At 48.7% G+C, this 17,701-nt stretch overlaps 1 protein-coding gene across 8 annotated transcripts in view; it reads left to right on the plus strand.

Annotated features, from left to right (window-relative positions):
* Window positions 1-13,701, plus strand: part of SLC41A3 (solute carrier family 41 member 3) — a 35,126-nt gene extending 21,425 nt beyond the window's left edge. For 6 of the 8 annotated variants that reach the window (XM_036323159.1, XM_036323162.1, XM_036323158.1 and 3 more), the window contains 6 exons: window positions 2,919-3,065; window positions 4,987-5,131; window positions 6,274-6,353; window positions 8,383-8,517; window positions 10,301-10,449; window positions 11,854-12,784. In XM_036323159.1, the coding sequence (XP_036179052.1) occupies window positions 2,919-3,065; window positions 4,987-5,131; window positions 6,274-6,353; window positions 8,383-8,517; window positions 10,301-10,449; window positions 11,854-12,063 (866 nt within the window). In that variant the 3' untranslated portion in view covers window positions 12,064-12,784. Of the gene's footprint in view, window positions 1-2,918; window positions 3,066-4,986; window positions 5,132-6,273; window positions 6,354-8,382; window positions 8,518-10,300; window positions 10,450-11,853; window positions 12,785-13,498 lie in introns of those variants that run through there. The other 2 variants (XM_036323160.1, XM_036323163.1) reach the window with 2 other exon arrangements.
* Window positions 13,702-17,701: the final 4,000 nt, after the last annotated feature.

The raw sequence follows: 17,701 nt of genomic DNA on the forward strand, positions 1-17,701 counted from the left end.
CTCCTCCCGCCTGGCCCCCATGCCCCACTCTCAGCTCTTAGTGCTTTCAGTTCCAAAACACTACTGGTGGGGCCTTGGGCATCCTGCCAGGTCATGACCCACCTTGTGGGGAAGAGGGCAGTGAGCCCCATCCTGGGAAGGGTGTGTGTGCCGGGGGAGCTGCTAACTCCACTTCTTCCCTCTGCTTGTAAAGAACTGGCCGTGGCTCTGTAGACATTCCTCTATTCATCTATTCATTCCTTCTTTCCTTCATTCAGTCCTTAACCATTTCTCAGGCATGGCTAGGGTGTGGGCTTGTGCTGCTCTGCTGTCTGCAGTCAGGGGAGGAGCAAGGCTCAATTTTTAGCTTTAATTTTATCTCTTTAGAGAGGTGTTTCCTGACTACCCCTCCCATGTACTGTTCTCCTCCCTCGCCCCTTCTCCACGGCCACCATGCTCTACCGTACCATGCCGTTTCCCTTTGGAACACGTGGGGAAATCTGAAAGGATCTTGTTTCTCTGTTCATTTTCTGTCTCACCTTCCTGCTACAATGTCAGTTCCTCAGAGCAGGAGGCCTCCATCTCCTATTTTTCCATCTGCTGCTCCTATCACACCGCCTGCCACAAGACGCTTCCTACGTGTCTACGGAAGGCGGAAAGCCGGAGGCACTGGCAGACGTAACCCTGACCTTGGAGCCCACACATGTTAGTGGAGAACCAGTTGGCTGTGCAATCACCAAAGAATGCCACCCACTCATTGGTACTCAGTGTTTACTGAGAGCCTGCTGCTGGCCATGCACTGTTATGGTGCTGAGCACACATTCGAGAGTCAAATTCCCAGGGATCCTGTTTTGTGCTGTTTATATTCTAGTTCAGAGTGAGACATCAACATGGGAGCAGACAGGTAATTCCAATTAAGTGTCAATGCCTCTTCCTTCTCTGATCGGCTCTCTAAAGGAGCCCTGTCCACAGTCACTCTTTGTTTTTAGTATCCTATTTATTTATTCAAATGCTTGTTCACTTCCTTGCATATGGTCTGTTCCTCAATCTGACAAGCATTTAAGGGTGAGTACAGAGCCCAGTGGTTACTGAAAACAGGCCCAGGCATATAACCAGCTCCCAATATTTGCTGAATGGATGGACTTTATTCTGATTCTCTTGTGGATTGTATGTCTATGGGTATGTCGCAATGTGTGCAAACGCAACAAGGAACAAGTGATAACTTTATACGTTGGATTTGTATTTACACTTCTGTCCAGCCATCTGACTGCCCACAAAACACCTTTGAGCTCAGCTCTCTGTAAGTTAATGCAGCGGGTTATTTGGTGATTTTTATTCCTACCAGGCAGCTGATCGATGGAACCGCTGCACTCCTGCACTAGGGCCCGTGATTGGGAGGGGAGGTAAGAGTGCAGATGCTTAGGAGCAAATTCACAAGTTGTGCTTCTCAGGCGGGATGTTTGCACCGGGTCACATGCCTATGCATGTGCATGGCGTGGGGCACAGTTACTCAGTCTGGTCAAAGGAAAGGCAGGATGGGTATGCCAAATCTGGCATAGAGAAATAGAGAGCCCAGGAGATACGTGGCATGAAGTTTCCTCTGAAAACAATACAATCAAATGATTCAGAAGGCCTGTACCTGTAGGGACTGGTACAGAATGTCGTAGCTCCCCATTTTACAGATGAGAAAACAGAGGCCCAGAGATGAGGTGAAGCTCAGCTGCATGGACATAATCAGGATCACCCAAAGATGTGTGGAAGGTCAGAAAAGTTGCCGGTGTCTCACAGTGTGACCACGACATGATTGTGCCGTAAAGCCAGGAGGTGGTGGCGGCTCTTAATCAGGGTTCTCAAACTGACGGTGTCCCTGTGTGTAGTCCCGGTGGGATTGTCACCAGACCACCAGTTTAACCATGCAAATTCGGATTCACTTAGAACTGATATTTCAAAAGAGATAAAGTAGCTAAGACCTGGTCACAAAATAGGGCGCAGTCTGTGGCTTGAAAGCATGGGTCAACCCAGCTTTAAGACGACATTAAGGTGGTAACTCTAAGTATGTTTAGAATTACAGGACACTGGGTAAAGTGTTAAAACAGCAACAGCCAAAATACCGAGTGTCTTCATAAAGAACCACATGAGATGCAGTTGGATTAGGGCCTAAGGAGCAGATGGGGGCTAGAAGTCCACGTGTGACATTCACCTCAGAAGAGGAAGGAGGACCTGGGAGGTGGTGTGCCCCTCAGGTCTCCAGCTACGGCGCAGGTCCTCAGTGCTGCACCCTAAAATCCATCAGCCCTCACTCAGAGGCCATCTGCTGACTCCACCCAGTGGCAGCTCTTCAGGGCCCCTGAGATGGGCCTGTTCCCCAGAGACATGGGCCTGCCCACGTGCCTTTGGCTTGAGGACCCCTGCCAGCCCTGCCCGCTCCCAGCACTGCACTGCAGTCTGCATGTGCCCCTCCTCTCCCTCTGTCCTGCCGCAGGGGCCGCCCTGCTCCGCCACCCTCCCATTTCCCTCTGAGCTGCTCACCTGACTGATTCTACCTGGGCATCTCCAGGGACCCCAGCAGGCCTGGGAGGCGATGCTTGGTCCCTGGGGCTCTACTGCTCAGAGCAGTTTGGAGCATCTTCCCTGCAGTGAGGGCCTATGAGCTTCATGTCTCTAGTCCAAGTGGTTTGGAAGCCTGGGAACCACCTGCTGCTACCTCCCCAACAGGCTTGAGTGTGTCATCCGAGCTCCCGGCTGCTCCTTGGCATCATGCCAGAGAGCCACAAAGCGGACTCTGACACTCCCAGCCAGGGTGGCCTGGCGTGTGCTGATAGAGGGAAGGGAACCCCCGAGCAGCCTCCTGACCCCCTCCTCATCCTGTGCTGCTAATTGAGCCTCCTCGGGGTCAGTCCATTACCTGAGCCTTAGTCTCCCCTCTCTCCTCTCTGCAGGGCTGCTGATGGTCTGTATAGTGATTGGTGCTCGAAAGCTCGGGGTCAACCCAGACAACATCGCCACACCCATTGCAGCCAGCCTGGGAGACCTTATCACGCTGTCCATTCTGGCTTTCATTAGCAGCTTCTTCTATAAATACAAAGGTAGGGGGTCCCAAGGAGGAGGGACTGCCAGCAAAGCTTTGTGGGAAGTTTGCATGTAGCTACGACATCCAAATCGGGCACCGCAGGAAGGAACCTACGGCTCTGGGGTGGAGTCGGCGATCCTCCTTTTATAGAAACAAAGCCTGGAGCCACTGAACAAACCAAGGTGCTCTCCAGCAAGTTCCCCGGCTCTCCCAACCATGTGAGCGGACACACAGGGTGTCAGTTACCACCTTAGACCAGGGCATGCGAGGAGGCCAGGGAGGTCCGGGCCTGGGCTGGCCACTTCAGCGCAGTGACAGTGCCTCCTTGGGGAAGGCAGTCACGCTTGGCACATGTTAGATGCCCGAGAAGTGTCCGAGGAGGAAGGTCCGCCACGGGCAGCAGCAGCACATGCTCTCCCTGCAGGTGCCAGCCAGGGAAGCCGGCCTGGCAACCTGCTCAGCAGCTGAGGGAGGAGTTCGCACGTCTTGTGGCAGCAGGCCCTCACTCCACCAGAGGTCTCCCAGGGCTGCATGAAAACAGTCTGCTCAGGCCCTGGGCAGTGTGGCCAGGCAGCGTCACCCAGGCCCAGGGGTTTTGCCTTCCGGGTGTCCACAGCTGACCACTCCCTTCTGAGTGCCACAGTTTTTACTTTCCGCCTGGCACAGTCTCGCTAAGATGGCTGCACACAGAAGTTTACATCTAGTAGGTGTCGATTCCGAGCACAGTCAAGACCCTGGGTGCTCGGGGGCAGGCAGCATAAATGAACGGAGTGGGTGGTGATGAGACGGTGGGGAGGCCGGGGCATGTGGGGCAGTTGGTGGGAGGAGATGCCCCAGACAAAGGAGCAGCACAGCGGAGCTCCAGCTTATCATCGCCTCGTGGGAACACACAGCCAAGCGTTTGAGATAGCACCCCGTGTTCATCATGTGTTGGCAACGGAAGCAGAGCAACAAAAACACTTCCGCTGTCAGGTGTTCAGGCCCGGGAGCCTTTCTCGGCTCTGGGCTGGCTGCTGGCTACGCTGGGAACTGCCTGCCACCAACACTATTTAATGACTTGGGAGGTTCTCAACATTCACATACATGATAATGAAGGGTTAATAATAAGATGACCTCATTTTATTTTTAAGCCAAACTGAATTTAGAATAAGAAGATTTGTGTATGGGTTGATCCTGTTTGATTTGCAAAATTAACACGGGTCACAGGTGTCCCCAGACCCGTCCGCCTCGCCCCTGCTGTACCCTCCTGAAGTAGTGGGTTTCAACATACGACTTATTAGATGTTGCATCATTGTTGCGTTGTCCATCTCTCCAGTTGGACTGAGTTTATCTTGGGTGCACTGGGCAGGGTGGGGAGTGGGTCGCTGGGCCTGGCACATAGCAGACACATCTTCCCTGACTGGGTGTGAGCCATGGACTGTCTCCCCTGCGGTGTAGTCGGGAAGACCAGCCACGAGCAGGGGCATGGAAGCGTTCACCACAGGGCTGCGGGACTAGGAGGTGGGACCTCTGCCGAGGCTTCTGAGGAGTTCCGGAGACTAGATGCAAAGGTGTCCTGCTAGCAGGTGCCCCTGCAGGCTGCTGTCTCCCGGACTGTTTGACACTTGCTTCAATCTCACTGGATGGGAGGAGGCAGGGAGGGTATTTATGTCAGGAAAATAGCAAAACCCGAGAAGTGAAAGTGAAGGGGGCAGGACCTGAGGACAGAGAGGAGCTTTTCCATTGCTTAACAGGATGAGAAAATGCTTGGGGAGGTGTGGTAGGACAGTCACCTGAAACTGATGAGGACGGGAGTGTCTCCTCACACCTCTAGAGCCTTTAGTTCTCAGCCCGCCTCTTATCTCTGCAACCCAGGCCACTGCCCACCACGCCATGCTGTGCTCTGGCTCTGGCCACATGGCTGCGTGCATCCCCTTTTTTCTTCTTTCTCTTCCCAGACAGTCGGTTTCTGACTCCCGTGGTCTGCATCGGCTTCATGGCCCTGACCCCGGTGTGGGTCCTCATTGCAAAGCAGAACCCACCCATCATGAAGATCCTAAAGTTTGGGTGGTTCCCAATCATCCTGGCAATGGTGATCAGCAGGTGAGCATGAGTGAGGGTCTCTCCCCTCTCCCCGTCCCTGTGCCACCCCCTGACTTTGTCTTCAAGAGAGTGGCCTGAGAGCCAAGGACCCCCCAGGAGGGGGCGCTCACTGCCCTGTGGCCATGGTGGGCGTGGACTGCAGCGGCGGCTCCTTCACTAATTTCCACGGCTGGTTGAGTCAGACCCCTTTACTCTTTGCCTCTGTTTTTCTTACCAAGAACCCTACGCTTGTCTGTTCTGAGAGGCAGCCCTGTTCACCTTTGCCAGGGCACTAGAGAGCCAGGAAGAGCCGAACCTGGGAACATCAGATGAGTGCGGAGTGCCATGGCTCCCTGCCCCGTCCAGGCGCTGTGGGATCCGGCCTCTCCCGTTCCCCTGCTGCCTCAGCTCTCCCTGGCCTGGCCCCTGCTTAAGCTGCAGGGAGTCTCTCATCTGGCCTCAGGGCAATGGCTCCGCAAACCCCATTTCCACAGCATGGCTGCCTGTGGGACCTAGAGGGCTGAGGGATTGGTGCCTCTAGAGCCTGGGCCTTTAGCTGAGCCCGGATCTTCTACCGCTAGCTCCATCCTCAAGGGCCCTTGCCGCTAGCCAGCCCTGCGGGGCCACCCCAGTACTTTCTGATGTGCTTTCCTAACTTTGACTCTCAGAGAAGAGAGGCTGTAGTGTAGGTATCTTTGCTCCTGGGTTCCTTACACAAAATGATCGCACTTCTTCAGGGCCCTTGGGTGGGGCAGCCTTGGCTAAGCTATAGGGGCTGGTGGGAGCGAGCTCTCGCTGCAGCACCTTCCAAGAACAAGGGGCCAGAGATGACACTCGTGCAGGTTCGTTTTCTGCTGAGGAACGGCTCAGTTGCAGGTCCGGGGCTGTCACAAGACAGCCCAGTGAGCTGAGAGGCCTCAGAAAGGAGCTTATTGTTTGTTTTCAGTGGGCAGACACTTCGAGAACAGCGAAGACCAGATAGAGACGAAATGAATGTGGGAGCTGCAGGGCACACTGTGGAGACAGCCTGGCTGCAACAGATACCTTGTAGAGGGCTAAGGAAAGTGTTTGCTAAGCTGAAAAGACAGCCTGATAAGGCAGTTTGCAAGGCCGCTTACAAGCATAAACTCTAGTCATTTAACTGCCGTCTGCTCTCTCCCCAGTTTCGGAGGGCTCATCTTGAACAAAACCATTTCTAAAGAGCCATACAAAGGCATGGCCATATTCACGCCCATCATCTGTGGTAGGTATTGGCAATCCCTGTCACCTGGGCACCCTGGGCTGGGTTGGCCCCGCAGCCCCAAGTGGTAGGGGCTGGCAGCTGTGATGTCAGAGGTCCAGCCCCAGGCACTCAGAGGCAGAGCAGGAAGCTGGCAGGCAGAGGCTACCGAGGCTGGTTTTCCTAACAGAAGGAGACCTAAGGGGAGAAGCCATGCCCATTGCTCCACCCGATCACACCCTGCTCCTCACAGGCCACTGAGACCTGAGCTTCCCCACAGGCTAAATTCCATGCCTTGAAGGCACCCTGGATCCAACCCCGGGTTCTCACACCCGCAGAATGAATGTGGCCGTCAGAACTGGAGTGTTGGCCTCTCATGGTTTTTCTTTTATTTTAACTTAGATCCACTGGTGACATTACACATAAAAATCTGGATTTCTGTTTTCTTGGAAAGCGAGGCTGTAACAATACTGGGTTTACACTGGGGGTAGGGCCGGAATCAGTTGCCACTGAGACAGGATCTGTGTTGTCCAGTTTGCCTCAATCCCCTCCATTCCCTATTGTCTTTTATCCAACCCTTCACTGATTCACCTTCTAGGCTTAGGCCCTGTGGGTATTTGCATGAGGAGCCCTCTTTTAACCAAAGCTTAGTATGTGTCTGGTTTCTGATAAAGCTCTGTGATGGGAGCAACCAGCCATGATGACTTTTTGCACAGTTTGCTTGATGCCCAGGCTGTGGCTTTCTGGGACTTCAGGAACAGGCTGCAGGGTCCTTGGGCCAGCCTCCTCCCAAGACACACATTTCCATGGGAACTCAGGCCTGTGTTCCTTGAATGTCAGTAGCCGCCTGTGGGTCTGCACCTCGACAGAGTCCAACAGGGTCTATTCCCAGCACAAGGGCTGGCCATTATACATGAGGACAGCAACAGCCAAGTCAGGCCCAGAAAGCCATAAGCCTGGGAAGATAGCGGTGGATGGCACCAACTCGGATACCTATAGGGGCCAAGCAAGCAGTTTGACTGAGTTAAGCAGGTAAGACAACAGCTAGGCAGTGAGGAGTGATGGGGAGCAGGGCCCGTGTTCCCGGACTGAAGGGAGCAGGGCCTGCTCCGCTCTGGCCACTTGCTACCTGGTAGGAACTAAGGTCTGGAGTTGCCTGAGCTGACTTGTTAGGAGAAGCTGGGAATCTGGATTAAAGGCCCAATTTGTAAATGCTGCCAATTAATTTGGGTTATTTTTTAAATCATGTGTGGGCCAGGCAAAATAGATCTGTAGCCACCCTCTGCCCACTGACCATTGTTGGCATCGTCTGGAAGCCCAAGGCAGTTGGTCTTTGCCCCTGGAGATCATGGGGACACGTGAGGTCCAGTAGGAGATTGTTCCCTGTGGAGCTGAGGAAATAGAATGGGGCGACCTGACTCTACCTCAAAAGGTGACGGTCACCGTCATGGGCCCTGTTCTCTGACAGCCCCAAATTCAGCCCCACTGACTCTCCTCCCTTTTAGCATGGCCCGTGTCACTGGGCCCTCTGCCCCTGGAAGCTCCAGCTCCGCCATCATATGATCATCTCTCCTCCCTTACTGCTCTTACCATTGTTCTCTTTCCTGTCCTTCCTACCTGAGGGGAGAAAGTTCCCCTTTGTTTTCTCGGGTATTCAGGTCTGTTCTCTGGTTCCTGTCACTTCCTATGGCTTTAGTGGCTTATCAAGATACCTCTCCTTGACCTCTCCATTGACTCTCCTCCCTCTTTCACTCTCCCTGCTTCCCTTTCACACTCCCTCTACCCAATAAATATGTATATGGGACCTACTTTGCAACACTTCCTTCACCTCAAGAGCTGTCAAGGTGATACAGGTACTACCTTGCTACCTCATTCATGAGGTCCAGGCCACCCTTGTTTGGTGCTAAACGAGATCTGAGGTCAAATGGGAAAGAAGGAAAAGAGATCAGGTGTTGAATCAGAAGACTTCCTGGAGAAAGGGACGTTAGCATAAGGAACAGAACTCAGAGACTGGCATAAAGAAGGGGAAACCAGGTTCTTTTTCTCCTCACAGGTGTTGGTGGCAATCTGGTGGCCATTCAGACCAGCCGGATCTCCACCTACCTGCACATGTGGAGCACACCTGGGGTCCTACCCCTCTGGATGAAAAAATTCTGGCCTAACCCATGTTCCACTTTCTGCACTTCAGGTGGGTCTAAGGTTTTTCAGAGGCCATGGGGCCACTGCTTTAAACAAGTAAAAATTAATGTCATTGGAATCTCGTGTTTGTAGCCATGATGTCTAAGACCAGTGCTGACCTCAGCACAGATTATCATATCAAAAGCTGCTGCAAACAGCTTGGATGGGGCTGCAAATTGGATGGGGCAGGGTCTCAGGGAATCCCCAGAGTGGAGCAAACAGTGTGCTCCAGGCTCATTGAGACTCAGATATGGCTGCCAGTCAGCCCTGCGACAGGGGAGGTCCCAGCACAGGAACAATGACTCTGTGAGCACCCCTGTCTGGGAGAAAGCCGCCCCTGAGTTCCTGCCCCAATGCCAGGCAGTCCAGTTCTTTGTATGTGTCTGGGCCCCCCAGAGTCACTCGGTGCTGGAACTCAGAGGTATGGCGTCACCCTCCAGCAGCCTCTGTCTCTCAGCCACAATCCCCACTGGTTTTTACAGCCTGAAGTTACGGGGACTTCTCTTCCCAGTTCTGGTAGCCGGGGCTGGGGGTTGAGACCCCTTGCTCCTGGGGGAGGAGGGATGGAGGAGGGGGAGGACAGGACGCTGCAGAGACGATCTCCCTCCCGATTACACAGCACACATGGGCGCTGGTCCAGCGGGTTCTGCGCCTCCACCCTTCCTGCCAGTCTTGGTGTACTTTCTTCTTTACTTCTCTAGTCGTAGGACTTCATTCAGCCAACTCTCAGGTGGTTCTGAATGACGGTGGTTCTGTATTTTAGTTGTAATTTTGATGTGGTTGTGGGAGGCCAGAATACAAGCATTTACCTACACTGCCATCTTGGTTCTCCTGAATTCTTTATGTAGCTTTCTATAAATTTTCTTGAGTTTTATGTCACTTTCCAATAATAATTATTTTGCCTCCTCCTTTTTAAGTTTGTTTTAAAGAATATAACCTTATCTGATTTTTCATCATGAATAGATTTTGTTGTTTTTCTATGGTTTCATTCTCTCTCTACATATTATTTTATAGATTTTCCAGTTTCCAAGCTACATATGACTTCATTCCTTTTCCTTATTAAGTTGATAAAATACATTATATCAACTCATAAGAAAATGGAGGCTTACTTTTCATTGACACCCTTTGTGTGTGAGTCGTCCATCATATTCACATGTTATAGTTTTAAAGAGAAGGGCACGGTAAATCACATTGCTTGCAGTCTCAAACTCAGGGAGCACTGGCTCCTGAAAAGAGTGGGAATCACTCAGACCTCACCAATGTGCTGAAGGCCCCATGAGGGCACTGCCCTCCCCGAACGCTAGGGATCACTAGTTTTTCAACACTCCTGAGCTTTCCACCTTAAGCCCCTTGCGCATTCTCTTTCCTCTAGCCAGAATCTTCTCCCCCAGATTCAGATCTCAGCCTAAATGGCATCTCCTTGAGAGAGCTTCCAATTTCTATAGCTCATTCCCACTAATAGACACTCATTCTCTACCATATTACCCTGATCATACCCTGAAAATACTCTACCATATTTTCTTCCTAGTACTTGTCACAATTTGAAATGACCTTTCCTATTTGTTTCTGCTATTCGATTCCAATTTTTCTATCGTCTCTAAAATGCCAGCTCCATGAATGAATGGATAGGGCTATTCCCCATCTGCAGAAATATGCCTGCCACATAGTCCACCAGGGCTGTGTGCACTACTCTTTGGCACCTTCAGGAAGTAGCTGAATGAATGTGGATGCCCCACTAGAGACTGTCACATGTCAAGCAGGACACACAACCTCATTGGTTCTCTTTCTTCCAGAAATTAATTCCATGTCAGCCCGAGTTCTGCTCTTTCTGGTGATTCCAGGCCATCTGATTTTCTTCTATGTTATCTACCTGGTGGAAGGCCCTTCGGTTCCAAACAGCAAGATCTTTGTGGCGTTCTATCTGCTAGCAGGCCTGATCCAGGTAAGGACGATGGTAGCAGCAGCAAAGGAGCATTCAGTGGTGGTTCCCTGTCCTGGGAGAGATGCTGAGAAGGTGGAGTTGGGGGTCCTGGACATGCAGGGCACAGTCCCCATCCTCCAGGAGTCAAGTTAACTTGTTCAAGCTCAAGGGCATGATCCAGACCCAGACGCCATCCCTCACTCCTCACTAGACGCTCCATGCTGCACCCTCCACATGGCACACTCCACATGGCACACTGCAGAGGCCACCCTCCACATGGCACACTCGTTACTCCACCCTTCACAAGGCACAGTCCATACTGTATACAACTCACCCCACACTCCTCACCAGAGGATCAGAGGAGCCATCCTGAAAATGCCGCATGTTGCCCTGAAGCAAGCCGGTGAACAGGTCCAGCTGATGAGCTGGACCTTATGCTTCACTCATTAGAGACGGGATGGGCAGGGATCAGACCCCTGCAGGGGTGTTGCTAAAAGGCACTTGTGGACTTTGTCAGAGCTGGATGATGATAAGGCTATCAAAGACTTTCTGCCAAGACTATAGCTGGCTGATGTCCTGCTGGGCCTGGGGACTCTGCAGGGGTTACTATGGGCACTGGTGGGCAATTTTATATATATATTATTGATTACAGAGAGGAAGGGAGAGGGATAGAGAGTCAAAAACATCGATGAGAGAGAGAGACATCGATCAGCTGCCTCCTGCACACCCCTCACTGGGGATGTGCCCACAACCAAGGTACATGCCCTTGACCGGAATTGAACCTGGGACCCTTTAGTCCACAGGCTGATGCTCTATCCACTGAGCCAAACCAGTCAGAGCACTGGTGGGCAGTTTTTAAGGGGCTAGCATTTTCAGATCTTGAGTTATGGCATTTGCAGTCTTAGCATGTGCCTGACCCTGAAGCAATCTGAGAAACTGTCCTGAGCAACAGCAGGAAAGGAGCTGTGGTCAGCCTGCAGCTAGGGACTGAGAAGCCCTGAGACCTGACCAGTGCTGTGTGGACCCCTTGGCACCTCCAGGAAAAGCCAACCATACAAAGCTGCCCATGAGTGGGCCTCCAGAAAACCCATATTGAAGTCCCAGCAAGATTTGTGTTTAAGGTTCCAAGGATGTTGAGTGGAGCTGGTACATCAGAGAAAGTCAAGGCTAGTGATCAGCAACAGGTCTGTCTGGCACTTCAATATGCCAGGAGTAGGGTCCAACCACAGGGAGGGATGCTAGGCAAGAGTGGAAGAGGGTGGGCTCTTTGGCCCCTGCACAAGCTCATAGCTGGGCGCCAGAGCCCAAGAGAAGCTTGTGGAAGGGGACTACCTGGGGTTGACATGTCCACCTTGGTGTCTGCCCTTGAAATCTGCTAGTGTTTCTGACTTGTCATTGTCTTTTTGCTGCTTGTTATTATGACAGGTGACAATCCTGCTGTACCTGGCAGAAGTGATGACTCGGCTGACGTGGCACCAGTCCCTGGATCCTGACAGCCACTGTATCCCCTACCTCACAGGGGTAGGCGACCTCCTAGGGACTGGCCTCCTAGCCCTGTGCTTTCTTATCAGCTGGTTATTGAGGAGCGAAGCAGAGCTGGATGGCATTTCAGAACTAGCATCGGGACCTTCCTAATGAGACCAGCAGCTCCAGTTAGTCAATAGAATGCTCCCTTCCACCAATGGGGTACAGAATGCAGCTCCTCCCTGGCTGGGTCCTTAGGTCTCCCCGCCTCGACAGTGGCCCTTTGTCCATCTGCTAAGGAGACTCACATACATCTTGACCCCCGTGTTGGACCCTGAGGCCATGATGGAGCCTAAAATCAGAAGTACTGTCTGTGCGTATGTGTGTGTGAATGTGTCTGCAGGTGTCCGCGTGCTAGATGAGTGTGTGAATGAGTGCACGTATGTGTGGAGAGCAGGGAGCACAGGCCCGAAGATTCTGAAGGAAGAGGCATGCCAGTGCACTGTGGGGATGTTTGGCCCTGTTTCAGTCGAGTGCAGCCTGGATTGGGGTAGAGCAGGAAGAAGATCCATTGGGTGCCCAAGTCTCGGGACTCCCCGAGTCCTGGCTTAACTGCTGTCTTCACTGGGTCCAGCTCCACAGGCCACTCTGCTGATGTGCCCTGCAAATGTGTGCAGCCCTTCCTAGGACAGGGCCCCCATCCGCTCCCAGCATTTACTTTTGCCACTGCTTTCTTTCCTTTTTCTTTTTTTTCCTCTCTTTCCCTTCCTTCCTTCTTTCCTTCCTTCCTTCCTTTTTTTCTTGCTTTTTTTTTTTTTAAACAAACACCTCTGTTTAAATTTTAATAATCAGAAAAGTGTAAAATAAAGCATAGAATATATTGCATTTGGCATTTTGTGTTTGTAAAGATATTAATGCGCCCATGCGATTTGTGGTCTATAAGTCACAAAAACCTCTGGCATTTCTCTAGTGCAATGTTTGTCACACTGTAGTCTCCAGCCTAGAAGCATCAGACATCCCCAGAGAAGGTGTTAGAAATGCTAATTATTAATCCCCCACCCCACCCCCTGGCCTGACAGATCAGAGTGTCTGAGGCAGAGCCCAGCAGTGGGGGTTTCACCAGCTCTCAGGGGTTCTGATGTACCCTGGAGAACCACTGCTCCAGAATCCAAGTTACTGCAAACACTAAATAATGCCTTATGTGAATCTGTCTTATTGCAGATACAGCAAAAATTATCTTTGAACCATCCTAACGTACAGACTAATTATACACAGAATATGTAATAGTTAAGTACTACACTTATTGGAAAAACAGAGGTGGGAATATATAATTAATTCTGAAGGTGTAGAAAACTTTCATAGAAAAAAAAATAACATATTAGACAAAAACACAAATAAATAAATTATATGCGTTTTCCATTTCTTCCTTGAATTCCTGTGAACCAATACAACATATGTGGTCAAAGAGTAATGGTATAGGACTCAGAAAATCCTTCTACTACTTCCTAATGGCATACCTTGTGTGAGTTACTTATAAAGAAGCAAATTAAATTATTGATTCAAAAATTTATGAAATCCTTATGTTCTTTCCATTGTTTTACATAAGGTATTTTCAGGACATGAAAAGGAACAACAAAGAAGCCTGTTTCTCAGAAGTGTACATCTAGTTGAGCAGATAAGACATTTACTAGAATGAAACACAGAGAAAGATACAAAATGATGAAGGTATAGTGACTTCATTGCAATTAACTATTTTCATGAAACATTAGCTGTGTTAAATTTATAAGTAAGGCTATTAGAAACTCTTTTTAAAAATTTTTTTTATTGATTTCAGAGAGGAAGGGAGAGGGAGATAGAAACATCAATAATGAGAGAGAATCATGCCCCCCACGGGGGATTGAGCCCACAACCCAGGCATATGCCCTTGGTTGGAATTGAACCTGGGACCCTTCAGTCTACAGGGCAACGCTCTATCCACTGAACCAAACAGCCAGGGCTTAGAAACTATAATTTTATCTGACTTTCTATTGTCTGAAAGTAGTGTTTCCTCAATGCTTGCCAATATTAATGTGTGTTTAGCTCACTAGATGGCACCTTTTCTCTTTCAGAATCAGAAATTTGAAAGCCAATTTTTATTTGTAAAAAAAAAAAATTTATCTTTGAAAATAATGGAAATGAAACATTTGTTTTTAGAAAGTTTCTTTTTTACTTTAACTAAAACACCAGAACTTGTGCATCCAAATATATTGTCCTTGTAAGAAATCAACTTGAAAAAATATACTCTGTAGACCTTAGAAGCTGCAATTATTTCAAAGAAGTTTGAAATTAAAAAAAAATTTCCTTTTGAGGCTAAGAATCATACAAAAAGATGTTTCATTCTGCACAGAGTGTCCCAAAAACTGTATAAACTATTTCTATAGATTCTATTGCATTTGAAAGTAAAATGTATTTTAATAAACACTACCTTTATAATTATTCAAAATTTGTATACATTTTTTGGGGACACTGTATTTATAACATATTTTATGCTATTATCTAAGTTTTACATCAAGTTTTTCAAACTTTAACTGGTACTTTATAGATTTTCAATGACAGTCACAGATTTTCTCTATGAACCATTTTTACTTAAAGGGAAACAGAAAAGAAAAAGAATATATCAAATTAGAGGAGGTAGGATGACAACATAAAGTATTGGAAAAGGCATGGAATTTAGAAACAATCTAATCCCAGGACAAATCTCAATATGACCTTGGGCAATTTTTTAGCTGACATGTGCTTCACTTCCCTCATCTATTAAAGAGTGATGCTAATTCTACCAAATAGTTGTGAATTCTTTTATTTTTTTAAATCCTGCCCTCCCTGGTTTGGCTCAGTGGATAGAGCATCAGCCTGCAGACTGAAGGGTCCCGGGTTCAATTCCATCAAAGGCACACGCGTAAGGTTGTGGGCTCCATCCCCATAGGGGATGCGCAGGAGGCAGCTGATCAATAATTCTCTCTCATCATTGATGTTTTTATCTCTCCCTCTCCCTCTCCCTCTCCCTCTCCCTCTCTAAAATCAAGGGAGAAATATATATATATATAAAAATCCTCATCTGAGGATATATTTTTATTGGTTTGAGAGAGAGAGAGAGAGAGAGAGAGAGAGAGAGAGAGAGAGAGAGGAATTGGGGGGGGGGGGAGGGAGAGAGAGAAATATCCATTAGTTGCTTCCCGAATGTGCCCCTACAGGAGATGGAAACATGGAGAGAGAAGCATGGATCGGTTGCCTCCCATACATACAGAGGTGCCCTGACCGGGAATTGAGCCCTCCAGCCTTTATCGTGCATGGGTCCATGCTCCATCCAACCCAGCCTCCAGGCCAGGGCAGCTCTGAAGTATTAAAGTGACCAGTAGGAGTCCTCCATAGTGAAGGCTCTAAGGCAGTGGTTCTCAACCTCCCTAATGCCGCGACCCTTTAATACAGTTCCTCATGTTGTGGTGACCCCCAATTTCATTGTTACAAATTGAACATAATTAAAGCATAGTGATTAATCACAAAAACAATATGTAATTATATATGTGTTTTCCGATGGTCTTAGGCGACCCCTGTGAAAGGGTCGTTCAGCCCCCAAAGGGGTCACGACCCACAGGTTGAGAACCGCTGCTCTAAGGATTGATAACTATTCAATGCAATCCACATGGTTTTTTAAAGATAAAGAACATACATCAGGTTATTATCTCTTCCTCCAACTACTCTGTTTCCAAGGCCACTGTCAGGCTCAACCATCATTCTCTGGTTACTTCATTTATATGTCTCATACCAGCTCAGCAAAATTATAAGATTCTTGATTGTAGAATCTATTGCTGAATTATTTTTGTTTTGAACTATGTATAAATATTGCTGCTTCCCATTTCATAATTTGTTGATAAGAATTAGGTGATTAAGTTTTTGCCTTTTTCTTAGGCATACTCCATGCCAATTTCTTCAGATATTTATCTACCTACCTATCCATCCATCCATCGATCTATTGCAGTTCCATGTCACATTGACTCAGAACAGGTCTGTGGAAGACTTAGGGTATAAAATCAGCCATCTGAATTATTCATCTGGATTCTTTGCCAATTGATGAGACAAAATAGAAGTACCTCAATAGATCTTTCATTCTATTGTTATAATTTTCCTTTATTATTAACCCTATATCCTGTTAAATAAAATGAATTTGTGATCTTATAAAACCCCCTGCAGGCCCAAATGGCTTCATTGGGAAACCTATAAAACATTAAAGGAAAAAATAGCACCAACCTGAACAGAAACTTTAATAATATAAAGAGGAAGGAACTTTCCCAACACTCTTCATAATGCCAGCCTGTATCAAATCTGTCAAGAATATTGCAAGTAAATAAATTTACACACCAATATCCCCTCCAACAAAAATTCCAACAAAATTTAGCAAATTATCTATCTTCAACCACATGTTTTACATAAATTATTTCATTAAGTCCTTAGAAGATTCTATATGCCAGTACTACTATTAACCTCCGTTTTGTACACGAGGAAACCAAGGGCCAAAGAGCTTAAGTGGTCAAAGTTAACATCACTAATATATGTTAGAGGTGGGATTTGAACAATCTGAATACAGATTCTGGGCTCTGAGGCACTGTCACCTATTACACTGCCACTTAGTCAGCTAGAGATAACTTTTTTAAACCACTTGATACAATAACTTTCAAATAATGTTCTGAGGTGAACACATGACTCAGACTTAGAAAGAAGCAGGTTTGGGTTGGATGGAGATGGAGCCCGTCCTTTATTATGAACTCCTCCACCCAACTTCAACCAGAATGCCTCCATTAAATCCATTTTTGTGAACTGTTTTCCATTAAACACTTTTAAAAAAAATCTCCACCCAAGGATACATTTGTATTGATTTTAGAGAGAGGGGGGAGGGAGGGGAGAGAGAGAGAAAAATATCCATCAGTTGCTTCCTGCACATACCCCTACAAGGGGATTGAACCCACAACCTTTTGCTGCACAGGACAATGCTCCAACCAACTAAGTCACCCAGCCAGGGCTTAAACACTTTGTTTTCTTTTTTTTTTCTTCTGTTGCTGGGACTGAAGGCCTCTCTATAGGCCAGACCCTGTTAACTCCCAGGGACTAATCAGATTTTTTACTCCTTCATCTCATTCAGGGTGGAATCTGGGTGTGGCTGTATTCCTTGCCTGGAGACTGGAGGGAGGGGTTAATATCTTCAGGAGAAAATGGATGCCCAGGTCCTAGGCTCGGGCGTGACTCAGCCCTCAATTCGCTGCCACCTCTCCTGGACCCCCTTCTCTCCCCAGTCTCTCCCCAGATTCCACTCGTCCGCACCTTCTCCCGCTCCTCAGCACGGGTGAGTGTATCCGAAATGTCCTATGAACAGGGTTCAGAGAAAAACAAACAAACAAACAAACAAACAAACGCCGGCCGCGGAAACGGGGAAGGCTGAGTCTCTGTGAGCTCCTCTCTTACCGGCACTACATGGTCTGGTCAGGGCTTCAGGCTGCCCCCTCTGGGCTCAGTCTTCCGTAATTATGGAACCCAGATCTCAAATCCCCCGGCGCCAAAGGTCGATGTCCTTTCCCCAGTCAGAGGCTGTGCCTGTCCCAAGAGACGCAGCTGGGTGCCGTGCGGTTTCCCTCTGACCCTCTGGGCTCAGAGATCTGGCAAACTTTCCTGCCTAGATTCCTGGTTTTTACCTTTCCAGGGGAACTCTGCCCTTCCCAGCTGCAAACTGTCTCACCAGCTGAGTCTCCTTCGCCAATTCAGGGTGGATATTATTCGTTTC

This window comes from Myotis myotis, unplaced genomic scaffold, assembly GCF_014108235.1.
Source record: "Myotis myotis isolate mMyoMyo1 unplaced genomic scaffold, mMyoMyo1.p scaffold_m19_p_9, whole genome shotgun sequence".
Lineage (NCBI taxonomy): Eukaryota > Metazoa > Chordata > Mammalia > Chiroptera > Vespertilionidae > Myotis > Myotis myotis.